We start from the raw sequence: 11979 nt of genomic DNA, 5'->3' as shown, positions 1-11979 counted from the left end.
AGAGAGACTTAAGGCAGGTGGTTATATGTTGTTTGTCCTTCATTTTCAAAGAGGACCAATTACATCACTGACTTGTTAGTTGGATCTGAGGGAAAGTTGTACAGTCGTCAGCCTCAGTCTCTCTTCCATAGTCATCCAAGTCCAGTGGCAAGACAAAAGTCAGGACGACTGTCGATGGTTTGGGATGTGTTGGATGACCTTGGCATCTTCAATGCTTGACCAAACTCCAAGCCCTCCACAGGACCTGCTTCAGCCACCTTCATGGCCTTGGAACAAATTGTTCTCATCCACCCATTCCGTCTGGGGAAGTCTTGATATGCTCGGGGTAGAAACCCCCTTAACTTGACTGACAGTTTGAGGCCTGTTGGATACCTTTAACCTGCTTTAGCCCATTGCTGAGACAGTTTACAGGGTGTGGCCACTTAGCATGCTTTTTGGAGCCACAGGTAAGAGTTGGGTGACAGGTGGACACCAAAGGGAGGAGGGGCTGAGCAGCTCTGAGAAGGGCTCAGCAGCCTTCACACCAGAGAAGCTAGTCCTCCTGAATGCCCCACACATCCCATACCTTGGGGGTAAGGTGGGTAGATCCACCAGCAGGCTATTAAAAGAGGCCAGGTGTGAGGTGATGAGGGCAGAGTCATGGGAGAAGAAGCAGGTGCAAGAGATGTTATGAGGGTAAAATCAGCAGACAGGCCTTGGTGACAGATTAGCTGTGGGTGGTTGGGAGAACTTGAGAGTGATAGGGAGTTGAGAAATCTGGGGAGGGGTTAGGAGTGGATGGGAGAGAAGAGAAACGTTCAGTTTGGGGCATGTTGAGTTTCAGGCGTCTACTGGACATCTGCTTGTAGATGTCTGAAAGGCAAAAGTTGGAGATATAGGACTGGAGGCTGGCAGAGAGGTTAGGGCTGGGTAAATAGATTTAAGAATCCTCAGCTGAGCCATGAGGGTTGAACCCATGGGAGCTGAGAAGATCATCTAGGGGAGTAGGATAGAGGGAGAAAAGAGAAGGGACAGAGCCTTGGGAGACGCCCGTCTGGCCTCATCAGCCTGCCCTAGCCTCTGTAAGCAATGCATAGGATTCCATGCCCTCACCTTGATTTGAATACTTCACTGCCTTATTTCCTCTTGGAACTCAACAGAGATTAGACACTTCCTCTGTCCCCCCCAAGTCTCCTCTCCAGGCCTGTCATTCCTCTTCTTTGGATAAATTGTAGAATAAACTTTATTTCTAAGTCTTCTTGTCTCTTAGCAGTTCCGTTTCTACAAATAGAATCTTAATGCAACAACCTATCCTGAGCACTAGTGCCTTCTGCCTGGGCATTTTGCACTATCCTCAGTAACCTGGGGCTTCCCTCCCAGGAACGGGTTTCAGAGGGGCCAGTGGGGAAGCAGCTATGTTCCAGCTCCACTTGATGGTCAGGGATTGGGAAGTGAGATCAGGGAACACAGCGGGACTGCTAAGGTTCTTGTTTTCTTCGCTCACTGACATGGGAATTTTGTCATGTCCAACTCTTCTGTGACCCCATTTTGGGTTTTCTTGGCAGAGATCCTGCAGTTTTACAGCTTGTTTTACAGATTAGGAAACTGAGGCCAACAGGGTTAAGTGACTTGCCTAGGATCCCACAGTTAGTAAGTGTCTGAGGTCAGATTTGAACTCGGGAAGATGAGTCTTCCTGACTTCAGGCCTGGGTCCTCTGTCTAGCTGCCCTGACATGGGAGTGGTCTTCACCTAACACAACCCTGGAAGCTGAGGGTAGGGTAGAAGCTATGAGTGCAGAGCCTAGCAGCTCTTTTCCCCTCTTTTTTTTTTTTTTAGCACCATCTCTTCTTCAGCCCCGGAAGGGGAGACCCTTCAGGGTGCTTGGCATTTGTGAGTCCAGCCAGACTTTGGAAAAGGCCAGTTAAGTGTTCAGGGGAGTCATGCATGCATAGTGTTCTTCAGAAAAAGGCACTGATCAGTGGAAATGGACCTAACTGGCTGCTCAGGTGGAAAAAAAATCATCCCACCCCTGCCCCAGGGTTATTGCTGCTTTTGGCCCTCATGCCCTTTCCCGATGCATCATCTCCAGGCAAATCAAGCCCACTGAGACCCGGTCCTTTAGAGGAGCCATGCACTGGGCACAGAAAATCTGAGCTGAAAGTTAATGGAGAGGAGCAACTCTAACAAAGGGCCCTTAGTCCTCCCACCCTGGTGGAACCCCATCTCCATGTCTGCCTGGCAGAAGATAAGTCAGAGTGAGCTGATTGGGACTGAGGGCTGAGCGCCATTATGCCTGAGTAAGATGTGTGACAGACCCTAGGATCCCCCAGGAAGAATGGCACCTGTAGCAATTGGTCTTGATAGAAGGGATTCTCAAAGACCCTGCTTCCAGACTGATGACTTTCCTAGCTCACTGTTTCTACTTCTGCTAAAGAGAATGATGGACTGACCTGGAAGAGACCCAAGGGGGTCCTCTAAAACTAAGCTTTGACCCTATTTGGGCTCCACCTCCAGAAAGTCAGACGACAGAGCTCGAAACCAAGTACGTCACAGGTAGGTTTATTTGAGGTATGAGGTCACATTTGTCCATTACATCTGGGTTTTAGGGTCCCATCTCAAAGTGGACAGGACATTGTTAGCTGACTCCTAATTATATTTCAATAGCTTATGGAGAAATGTTAAACAGGCCAGCAGGAGGAAATCATCACTTCACTGTTGTACTCACAGGATACAAGAAAGGAAGAAAACTTGGCTGCCCTGGACCCAACCCTCTAGCTGCCTTACATTGGACTTGGCACAATTTTTACACACAGCACAGAGTAAGGCTAGGGAGTGGGCAAAGGTGACAGGATCTCATGCTGAAAACAAGGGAACACTTCACAGTACATATGTTGCCATGTGTCCATTCTCCACCTACTCCCCTGCAACCGTTGAGTCTGATCCATTCATTGTCTAGGGTTTCCTGTGTCCGCCCCCCCCCCCCAACATCCCCGCCCTCCCAGAGCAGCAAATGGAAGGGGCGTCGGAGGGAGGGAGAGTGAGGAGGTCTAAGCCAGAGACACAGCCACCTGCTCAATGAAACTGGCCAGGTTGATGTCCCTTTCTGACAGGCCTGCACACTCGTGGGTACTCAGGGTGATGTGGACCTGAAAAATAAAAGCAGAGACTGAAGGCTGCTTTATTCTAAATCAGAGTTACTGCATACAGCCTCTCTGAAAGCAGGAGATGTGTATGTGCCCAGTGTGCCCAGTGTGCCCAGTGTTCCTTGGGCCTCAACGAAACTCATTGTGAAAGGTGGTAGCCCACCAGCCCACCCCCGGAGCTCAGGATCACCTGCCCCTTTTGGGCTGGCTTGCTTTAGACAGCTATTCTCAAGCTTGTAAAAAAAAAAAAAAAGTAGAACTGACAAATCCTTTGCTCTGTCTTCTCTCAGATTTTTAACGAACAAAAATGTCGGAACACTCTGATGGATATTTGCACCATGTGTACCATTAAGGCCTCTTGGGCTGATTTCCATGCCTACGGCTTACTCACTAGGGTGACTTTGGGCCTCATTTTGTCATTCAGACAGTACTGAGGGAAATACAATCGGGATGCTAGCTTTGGGGTCAAGGTGTGGGTTTGAGTCAATAAATATTAAACACTCTTTGGCAGGTGCTGTGCTGTATTCTGGGAGTACAAGAATGATACATATGAGCTATGTGACTGAGTATAGGCCAGTCAACCATCTCTCTATGCCATTGGGCCCCTCTGAGATGATACATAGCAGATAAGTTGCTGATCTGCATTAGTGGAAGTCCTTTTCACACCTGGAGTATGCTATGCTATGAAATCAGGCCCAGATTAAAAAACAAACAAACTTGAGCACCTACTGTGTACCCAGCACCAGGGTAAACAGAATCAGTTTTTAAAGGTAACAGAATAGATAGCTCTGCTTTCAGAGAGTTCAGTCTAGTTAGGAAGAAAAAACCCCAGGAAGCAATACAAAAGCAGTGAAATTCAGAGTGGAATCCTGTGTGGGCTGAGGTGGTCAAGGATGGCTGGAAGAGCCAGGGCTCAAAGCAGGGCCGGCCTTTGTCAGGGGTGGGGAGGAGCTCACCTTGTTGTACACGTTGAACCATTCAGGGTGGTGGTCTAGTTTTTCAGCCTGCAGGGCGACTCTTGTCATGAACCCAAAGGCCTAGGGGAGGGAGGAGCAAGATCCCAGCTAGCCATGGGAATGAATGGACAGCTGGTCAGATAAGGGTCACCTCCCCAGAAGCAGGGACCCAACTCTAAGGAGCCTTTGGCTCTAAGACCCGGGTGTAATATAGTAGCTTTCCTCTTATCTGCTGAGGAGGAAATTTCACCAGTTCTGTTCACCCAGGAAGGCTAGGACAGAGTGATGGGGAAAAGTCCCAGCCTGCACCATGCCCTCTGCAATGGGCAGCTGGGTGGTGCAGTGGACAGAGTGTTGGGTTTGGAGTCAGGAAGATGAGTTGGAATCAGACTTTGGACATTTACTAGCTGTGTGATGCTAGGTGAGTCACAACCTCTGCCTGCCTCAGTTTCCCGATCTGTTAAATGGGATAATAATAGGACCTCCTTCACAAGTTTGTCATGAGGTTCAACTAAGTGTTTTGCAAACCTTAAGGGGCTATCTAAATTCAAGTTGCTATTCTTATTAGAGATTAGGTTCTCTTGAGTCACCTGTAAGGGGCCTGTTTTTCCCCTCAGCCTTCCTCATCAAAGTGGATTAGCAAAGACCCCCGGGAGAGCTCCCTCAAAGGTCCCCTGGGAGAGGAAAGCATTCTTGGCACGGGGAGGCTCCTTAGCTTTCGAATGAATGCTCCTCACAGTGAATTCAGGTGTCTGGCTAAAGCACTGTCCCCCACCAGGTCCCTGTGTCCATACCCGGTTGAAATCCTTGAAGTGGAACTGTTTGAAGATGGCATCTCGGCCCTCCAGCTCATTCCAGCCCACGGCCCGTAGGTTTGGCAGCAGCTGGTCTCTCTCCTCAGCACTCAGTCTATGCACTTTCCCTGCCTGAGAGAGAGAAACCAGGAGCCAAAATGGGTATGTATAGGCATTCCTGGGAAATGACAGGGAGCTCACTATCTAACATACCTTAGACTTTAGGGCAGCTCTAATCTTTATTTATTTATTTTACATTGAGCTGAAATTTGGCCCTCCAAAATTTCTACCTGTTGCTTTCCATTCTGCCTCCTGGGGTCAAGTTTGGAGTCAACTATCATGTTGCCTTCAACAGGGGTCCTCTTGTGGCCAGACTTGAGGTCCCTTCACCATCTGGGTCCCCTTAGGTCACTTTCCACCTCCTGGCCTTCCTTTGTTTCCATTTCAGGAGAGTAGCAAAAACCCTAGCTAAATCAGGACTCCCACTGCACTGCACCCTTCACCCCCACCCCCAAATGAAAGGGTTCTTCTTCTAAGAAGCCAGGGGAAGCCAGATATGAATGAGAGAAGGCACAAACACCCTGGGAAATAGAGAGTTCTAGATGGCCCGCCATGGTGGGAATCTGCCCTCTCAGTTCATTCACTCCCTGATTTCCTAGAACCACAGACTAAGCAGGATCTTGGGATCCATTTGTCTACCCTCTCATTACAGATAGGGAAACTGAGGCCCAGAGAAATTAAGTGAGGAGAGGGACTGATTCAGGTTCACTCACCACCTTCCTCTCCCACTGATCAGTTGGGCAGAACAAATAAAAGATGGTTCTTATGTCATAGGATCAACCTCTCCCTTACACACCCTCCATTTTAGAGATGAGGAAACTGAGGCTCACAGAGGTTAAGGGACAAGGCAAACTAAAGGCATCTAGTGGCCTAGGGGATATAGCCCTGGGCCTGGAGTCAGGGAGATTTGAGTTCAAATCCAGCCTAATGTTGAATGACCCTGAGCAAGTCACTCCATCTCTGCCTCAGTTTTGCTCAGCTGTAAAATGGGGATTATAATAACACTTACCCTGGGCAGATCACTTAACCCTGTTTGCCTCAGTTTCCTCATCTGGAAAATGAGCTGGAGAAGGAAATGGCAGACCCTTCCAGTATCTCTTCCAAGAAAACCCCATATGGGGTCATAAAGAATCAGATAAGACTGAAATGGCTGAATGGAAAAGTTAGTCTCAGAGCCAGGTACCCTGACTCCAAGTCTGGTGCTCTTTTCAGGCACTGTGGGCACTCCCAGCTATGGTCACCACGTGGGTGGCAAAGAAAGTGCAGGAGAGACAGCCCCAGTCCTCCAGTAGCTTATAATGTTATCGGACACAGGAAACAGAAGATCAATGAATACACCAATGAAGAATAGTGTTAAATCGGGTAAAATAACATGTCTAGATGTACCCCTATAGATAGTGTGTGTGTGGGAGGGGTTCTTCAGGGAGACAAGGGATCAGTGATGGCTGGAGTTATCAAGGAAGACTTCCTTGGGGAGCCAGGGCTTGAGATGAAACTTGTAGGACTGGAATAGACAGGAGAAGTCATACCATCTCCACTAGACTGTAAACATCACAACAGGGGTTGTGTCTTACCAGTCTCTGAATCTCCCACAGTGCTTTGCACATAGCTGGTGATCAGTAAATGTTTATTGAATTGAATTATCCTTCTCTTCCCTCCCCTCCTCCTTTTCCTATTGGATAGCTGCTGAGATGGTGGAACACCATGGTGGGAGGAAAGATTGAGAGTAAACATAGATCTAGAAACCATCACCCCTGCCCTTTCGGGCTTGCTGATAAGCTCTATCCAAGTATCTTGGCAACCAGACATCAGGCTGAGCCTTAATATCTGCTGTCTGGTCTGGTGAGGGTGGGAGTGGGGAATGGGGAGGCAGGGCTCAGGGATGGCCCTGCAAGGGCTGTGATCTCTTTTGCAATTTCTCTCCCTGCCTCTTCTGTCTCACTCCCACCAGAAGCCCAGATTCTGTAGCCTCCCAATGCCAATACCTTTCTGACCTTCAGGTCAAAGGATTGAGAAATGAGGACGTTTGCAAAGACAATCAGAGGGAGATTCATCTAGCACAGTCTCCTGGGCTGTGAAAGATTGGAGGAAAAATGACCAGCCTCCCCTCCCCCCCCCCCCCCCTCAGGTCCTTCTTTCCCCTAGTTCTCCCAATTAGACACAGACTTTTACTCAGCAGGGACTACCTTCTCTCTCTGTCTACCCCCAAGCCCTTCTCTCCTCCCTTTTTAAGACTATGGTAAATTACCACTAAGATTCTTTCAGTTCTAAAGTTCCTATAAAACCTGTTGGCTCAAACTGAGCAAGCAAATGCCTGTTTGCAAGACTGGCCCCTTCTGTAGGTGTGGACCTCTCTCTGGAATCCTAAGTCCATTCCTGCTTCTCCTCCCGCCCCACCCATTTTGAACTAGAACATAGTATGGGTGAGGGTGAGACCCATCCCAGTGTGGAAACGCCGTCCCGAAGCGTTGAGACTGGTTCATCGCAAAGCCATCCAAGCAAACATCTCCCAGCTGCCTCTTCCTGCACCAAAGGCTGCACATTTTCACCGGGTTTACAGGTGCTGATTGTCCTTCCTTCCCTTAGAAACTCCTTCCTCTGGGAGGCCAGTGTCTGCTGCTTTCCTCCACCTCCCCAAATATAGCCTTTGGGATCAAAGATTTAGAGGTGAAAGGACCTCGTTTTAGTCCGACCCCTCCCATTTTGCATCTGAGGAAACTGAGACCCAGAGAGAAGCTGAGCTACTTGCGGTCATACAGATATTGAGTAGGAGAGCCAAGATTTGAACCCCGGACCTCTGCCTTTTCTTTTTTATTCTGGGCTGTCAGCACCACTCTGCACCACATGGTCGTTTGCCAAATCCCTGTTGATCTGTCTGTCACACAGGGTAATACATGGATTCGGAGCGGGAAAGAGCCTCGGAGGTCATTTTCTTGGCGTGCTTCGCCATCATCGCCCTCGGCTCTTTCCACTTTCCAGCTGGCTTATGGAGGGTCTCTGGCCCCCCCGGACAGATGGTGGTTCTCTGCCTGGCTCCAGGAGCACAGCATTCCTTGAAGGAACCCTGTTTGCCCAACTTCTCCCCCTCCCCCTCCCCTTCCTAGGAGCTGTCTGCAGGAAGAAAGCAAGCTGTTGATTAACCGAGGGACTGGGCCGTTCTGCCTAAAGGAGACAGCCTTCAATGTCTCTGTCCTGAACTCACAGGAATCGGTTGTCTCAGTCAATCCTGTGGCTCAGGCAGCTGCTTCCCTAATGCCCCCCATCCCTCTCCCAACATGGGGTCCTTACCATGTCGGGAGTGGGTGCACAAGAGAATTCCCCCAGAGGATCACAGCTGAGACAGGAGGGAGGTGGAGAGGTAGTCTCAAACCCGCGTGAGGCCAAAGCTCCCCGGCTGCTCTGATAGCAGGGGGCGTGGCAAAGGGCTTACATCCACTCCCTGCCAACAGCTGTCTGGCTCCTCTCCTGTCCTGGCCAGCCAGAGTGAGCTTTCAGCGGAGGGGAGGGACCCTGGGGGTGGGGAGAAGGCCTGGCCAGGCAAGGGGGCAAGGCTCTTCAGGGCTTCTAATCGAAAAGTCTAGGGTCTACCATTCTCCTACCCCTTCTTGAGGACCAGGCCTATGTCTAAGCAGGAAAATGATCTCTGAGTTTCCTTCTCTATGACCCTTCCCTTAGCCCCTTCTTTCCTGATTAAAGCTTCCAGGGAAAAAAAAAAGCCCCTTCTCTACTTAAGCCAAAGGGAAGGAAAAGGGAGCCCAAGCCTGGAAATCAGAGCAGGACTGTTGCCTTCTCCTGGGTTAATGTTTAATGGAGGAGGGCTTTTCTCCTAGTGGAAACTCAGCCAGCATTTACAGTCCCTTCTCTTTCCCAGAGATAGTGAATCACAGAGCATTAGAAATAGGAGGGACTGGGGCAGCCAGGTAGCATAGTAAGAGCACTGGCCTGAGAGTTGGGATGACCTGGGATTGAATCCGGGCTCAGATACTTAACACCACACCCAGAAATAACTGGCCGTGTAACCTTGAGCAAGTTACTAAACCCCAATTGCTTAAAAAAAAAAAAGAAATAGGAGGGACCTCAAATCATGTCAACCAACTCTGTCCTTTTACAGAAGAGAAAACTGGGTCCCAGAGAGGGAAGGGAGCTTGTCTAGAGTCACACAGCAAACCAGTGTGGCTCTTTACCACTAAAAACCCAGGTCCTCTGACTTTCTGCTCGTTGCACTTTCTGTGACACCATGTGAGGGGAGCCTGCATTTCTCCCTGGATTTAAATCCCAAGCTGGATTTGTCACACCTGTGTGACTCTGGACAAGCCACTTAACCCCTGTGAACTACAATTTTCTTACCTGTAGAACAGGTTAATGCTACTTCCTTCTCTTACTGGTGGGATGTTGTGAGGAAAGTGTCCCAGCTTTGTGAAACATGAGTGTTATGCCTTCTTCCTATCCTTGTAGGATTGTAAGGACCAAATGACCCAGAACACTAGAACACATTCTGTCAACTGTGACACGATTTGCAATTATCAGCTCTTTTAAATTTCTCCTCCATTGATCCATGACTGGAGCTAAGCCTTTTGGGAGTGTGAGGGTGTGTATAGTGCTATCAAATTTCCCCAGCCCAACTGAATGGGAATTGGAACCTCAAACCACAGAATCTTGGAACCATGAGGGTCCCCAGAGGCCCCCTTGTGTAACCCCCACCCCAAATGAACCCCTACTGTAACATATCTGACAGGTAGTTCTTTAGCCTTCTGGTTGAAAATCTTCAAAGAGGTGGAGCGCCCATCGCCTTTCATAGCAGCCCATTCCACCATGGACAGATCTCATCTTTTTTCCTGGTCAACACTTAGTTGGCCTCTGTGTTTCCTTTTTCCATTTGTTGCTCCTGGGGCTGCCCTGAGGACCCAAGACCCCTCTTCCAAATGACAGCCCTTCAAATACTTGAAAACTGTCATCCTCCCCCCTCTCTCCAATTGCTTTCCAGAAGAAAAAGCTCCATTTTCCTCAGTGGATGTGCATATGGAATTGGTCCTTTGGTGTTAATAAGAGTAACACTCATAGCTGCCATTTTATATGGTATTTTAGGGTTTTCAAAGTGCTTTGCCAATATTATCTCATTTGATTCTCAAGATTACCCTGGGAGGTAGGTGTTATTTTTGTCCCCATGTACAGCTGAGAAAGCTAATGACTTGCTCAGGGTCATGAAGCTGATAAATAAATGAGGCTGGATTTGAACTCATGTCTTTCTGACTCCAGGACCAGCTTTCTATCCACTGTGGCATAGCTGCCAGGATTATCACTTCCTCATTTTCCTTGTGCCTAGGAACCTGAACCCTAGGAATTGGTCTTCAACCTTTTTGGGCAATCTTGTAGGTTCCAGGGCACCACAGGTTAGGCAAGGTAGACAGCCATCTAGGGTACAATACTGGGAAGGGGTTGGGAAAGAATACAGGGAAGAACCTATTCGCATGTGACTTTTAAAAAATTGTACATATTTTGATCACCAGAGTCTTGCCCTCTATTCACTCCTTAGGTCTTTATTGATGAGATATGGCTGACGTGTTCCAAGGAAAGTTTAAAACCCCTTGGGGCCAACAACTGTTTCTTAAACCTTGTTTGGGAAGGATTGTGTGTCCTGTCCCAACTTTTTGGGTGAGAATCCATCTTCTTGAGCTCTGCTAGCCCAGAACTCAGAACCTGGTACTGTGAATATTTTCATCAATGTAATGAATTCTATAACTTTTAGAGCTGAAGGGGACCTCATAGGTCAACTGGTCCAGTCCACCTCATTTTAATTTTGAGTAAACCAAGGTTTAGAGAAGTGAAATGATTTGTCTAGGATCACACAGACAGTAATCATCAAAACTGGGATTCAGTCCCAGATTCTCTGACTTTACATTCCATGTTCCTTCTACTGCCCTAGACTGCCCCTCGTCTAACTTTTGGGTATCAGTAGTTGGGTCATTTGTTAATCCAGTCTCCACCATCCAAGGACATGAAACCCTCCCAGAGAGGTTTAAGTGCTGAGTTAAACTCACTGCCCAAGGCTTTTGATTTTTCCAGTTGGCCTTTTCCCCTGAATATGGGAGCAGGCTGTTAAAACTGTTGTCCTGAGGCCATTCTGGGCCTCCACCCTTCTTCAAAACTTCCATCAAGTCCAGCCAGACTGATCTCACTTGTTTGGGGTCACTCCTTTCCTTGCTTTCCCTTCTAGACTTGATTTCTCTTCTTTTGTCCTGTTGAGTAGGTCTCCGAGCTCAAATCCAGCCTGTGACATTTAACTAGTTATGTAACCTGGAGCAATAACTGAGCCTCATCTGTAAAATGAAGATAATATATATTTATATATGCACATATATACACATATGTGTATGTCTATATATATTTTGTATATCTATATCTAAATATCCTTTTTTCTTTCTGAGGCAGACAGGGATTAAGTGACTTGCCCAGGGTCACACAGCCAGTGAATGTGCTAGGTGTGATTTGAACTCAGGTTTTTCTGACTTTAGGACCAGCTCTCTGTATACTGTGGTGCCTCCTGTCTGGGCTTAGAGACAATGCAAGGTTATGTGGGGTGGAAGAGGGAGTGGAGTGGACTCAAGAATAATAGAATTTTGAAATTAAAAGAAAATTCCAAGGTGAACTGGTTCCACGTCCCACCCAGTGCTGGGATCTTCTCCAGTATGATGTGAGCTACATCAGTTCTTAGGGTGCAGTCATTGAAAGTTGGTGTCCGGAGCTAGGCTGGTCAGAGGCTTGCTATTCTCTGCTCTGGTCAGACCACATTCTGGTGGTAGCATTTTGGGAAGGACACAGACAAGCTGGATGGAGCCTTGACACATGAGCATGACTTCCTGAGAGAGCAAAGGAGCTTGAGAACATTTCAGATCAAGACTGGCTGAAGGATCTTGGGCTCTCCTCTCTATTGGAGAAGAGAAGACCCAGGGAAGACACAAAAACCTATTCAAATATTCCAAGATTTGGACTCAATATTTGGAAAGCCTTTCTAATAATGAGCCCTGGAGAAGAGAACAGATTTTGGA

General features: G+C 48.1%; 1 protein-coding gene and 1 long non-coding RNA gene across 2 annotated transcripts in view; one reads left to right on the top strand and one right to left on the bottom strand.

The window, feature by feature from the left end:
• Positions 1 to 2523: 2523 nt before the first annotated feature.
• On the bottom strand, positions 2524 to 10097 carry PCBD1 (pterin-4 alpha-carbinolamine dehydratase 1). The gene is made up of 5 exons (XM_069071107.1): positions 10094 to 10097; positions 8222 to 8334; positions 4874 to 5005; positions 4080 to 4160; positions 2524 to 3126 (listed from the first exon to the last, which is right to left on the bottom strand). Exons 2-5 carry the CDS (start codon positions 8222 to 8224, stop codon positions 3028 to 3030), a joined length of 315 nt encoding a protein of 104 aa, XP_068927208.1. The 5' UTR covers positions 8225 to 8334; positions 10094 to 10097; the 3' UTR covers positions 2524 to 3027.
• The window catches only part of LOC138148450 (uncharacterized), a 33359-nt gene continuing 28487 nt past the window's right edge, over positions 7108 to 11979 (top strand). Inside the window, exon 1 of the long non-coding RNA XR_011165068.1 lies at positions 7108 to 7493. This is a non-coding gene — a long non-coding RNA (uncharacterized lncRNA). The remainder of the gene's footprint in view (positions 7494 to 11979) is intronic.

This window comes from Petaurus breviceps, unplaced genomic scaffold (assembly GCF_028583685.1).
Source record: "Petaurus breviceps papuanus isolate PSGF00001 unplaced genomic scaffold, PetGlider_PUasm1.0 90825, whole genome shotgun sequence".
Classification (NCBI taxonomy): Eukaryota; Metazoa; Chordata; class Mammalia; order Diprotodontia; family Petauridae; genus Petaurus; species Petaurus breviceps.
This window is presented reverse-complemented; position numbering and strand designations above follow the sequence as displayed.

Excerpts from the sequence above, each read along its gene's own strand:
- PCBD1 (XM_069071107.1), bottom strand. Across the intron at positions 4,161-4,873 it reads ACTTCAAGGATTTCAACCGG|GCCTTTGGGTTCATGACAAG; the intron begins GTATGGACACAG and ends TCCCTCCCCTAG. Across the intron at positions 3,127-4,079 it reads GGTTCAACGTGTACAACAAG|GTCCACATCACCCTGAGTAC; the intron begins GTGAGCTCCTCC and ends TTTATTTTTCAG.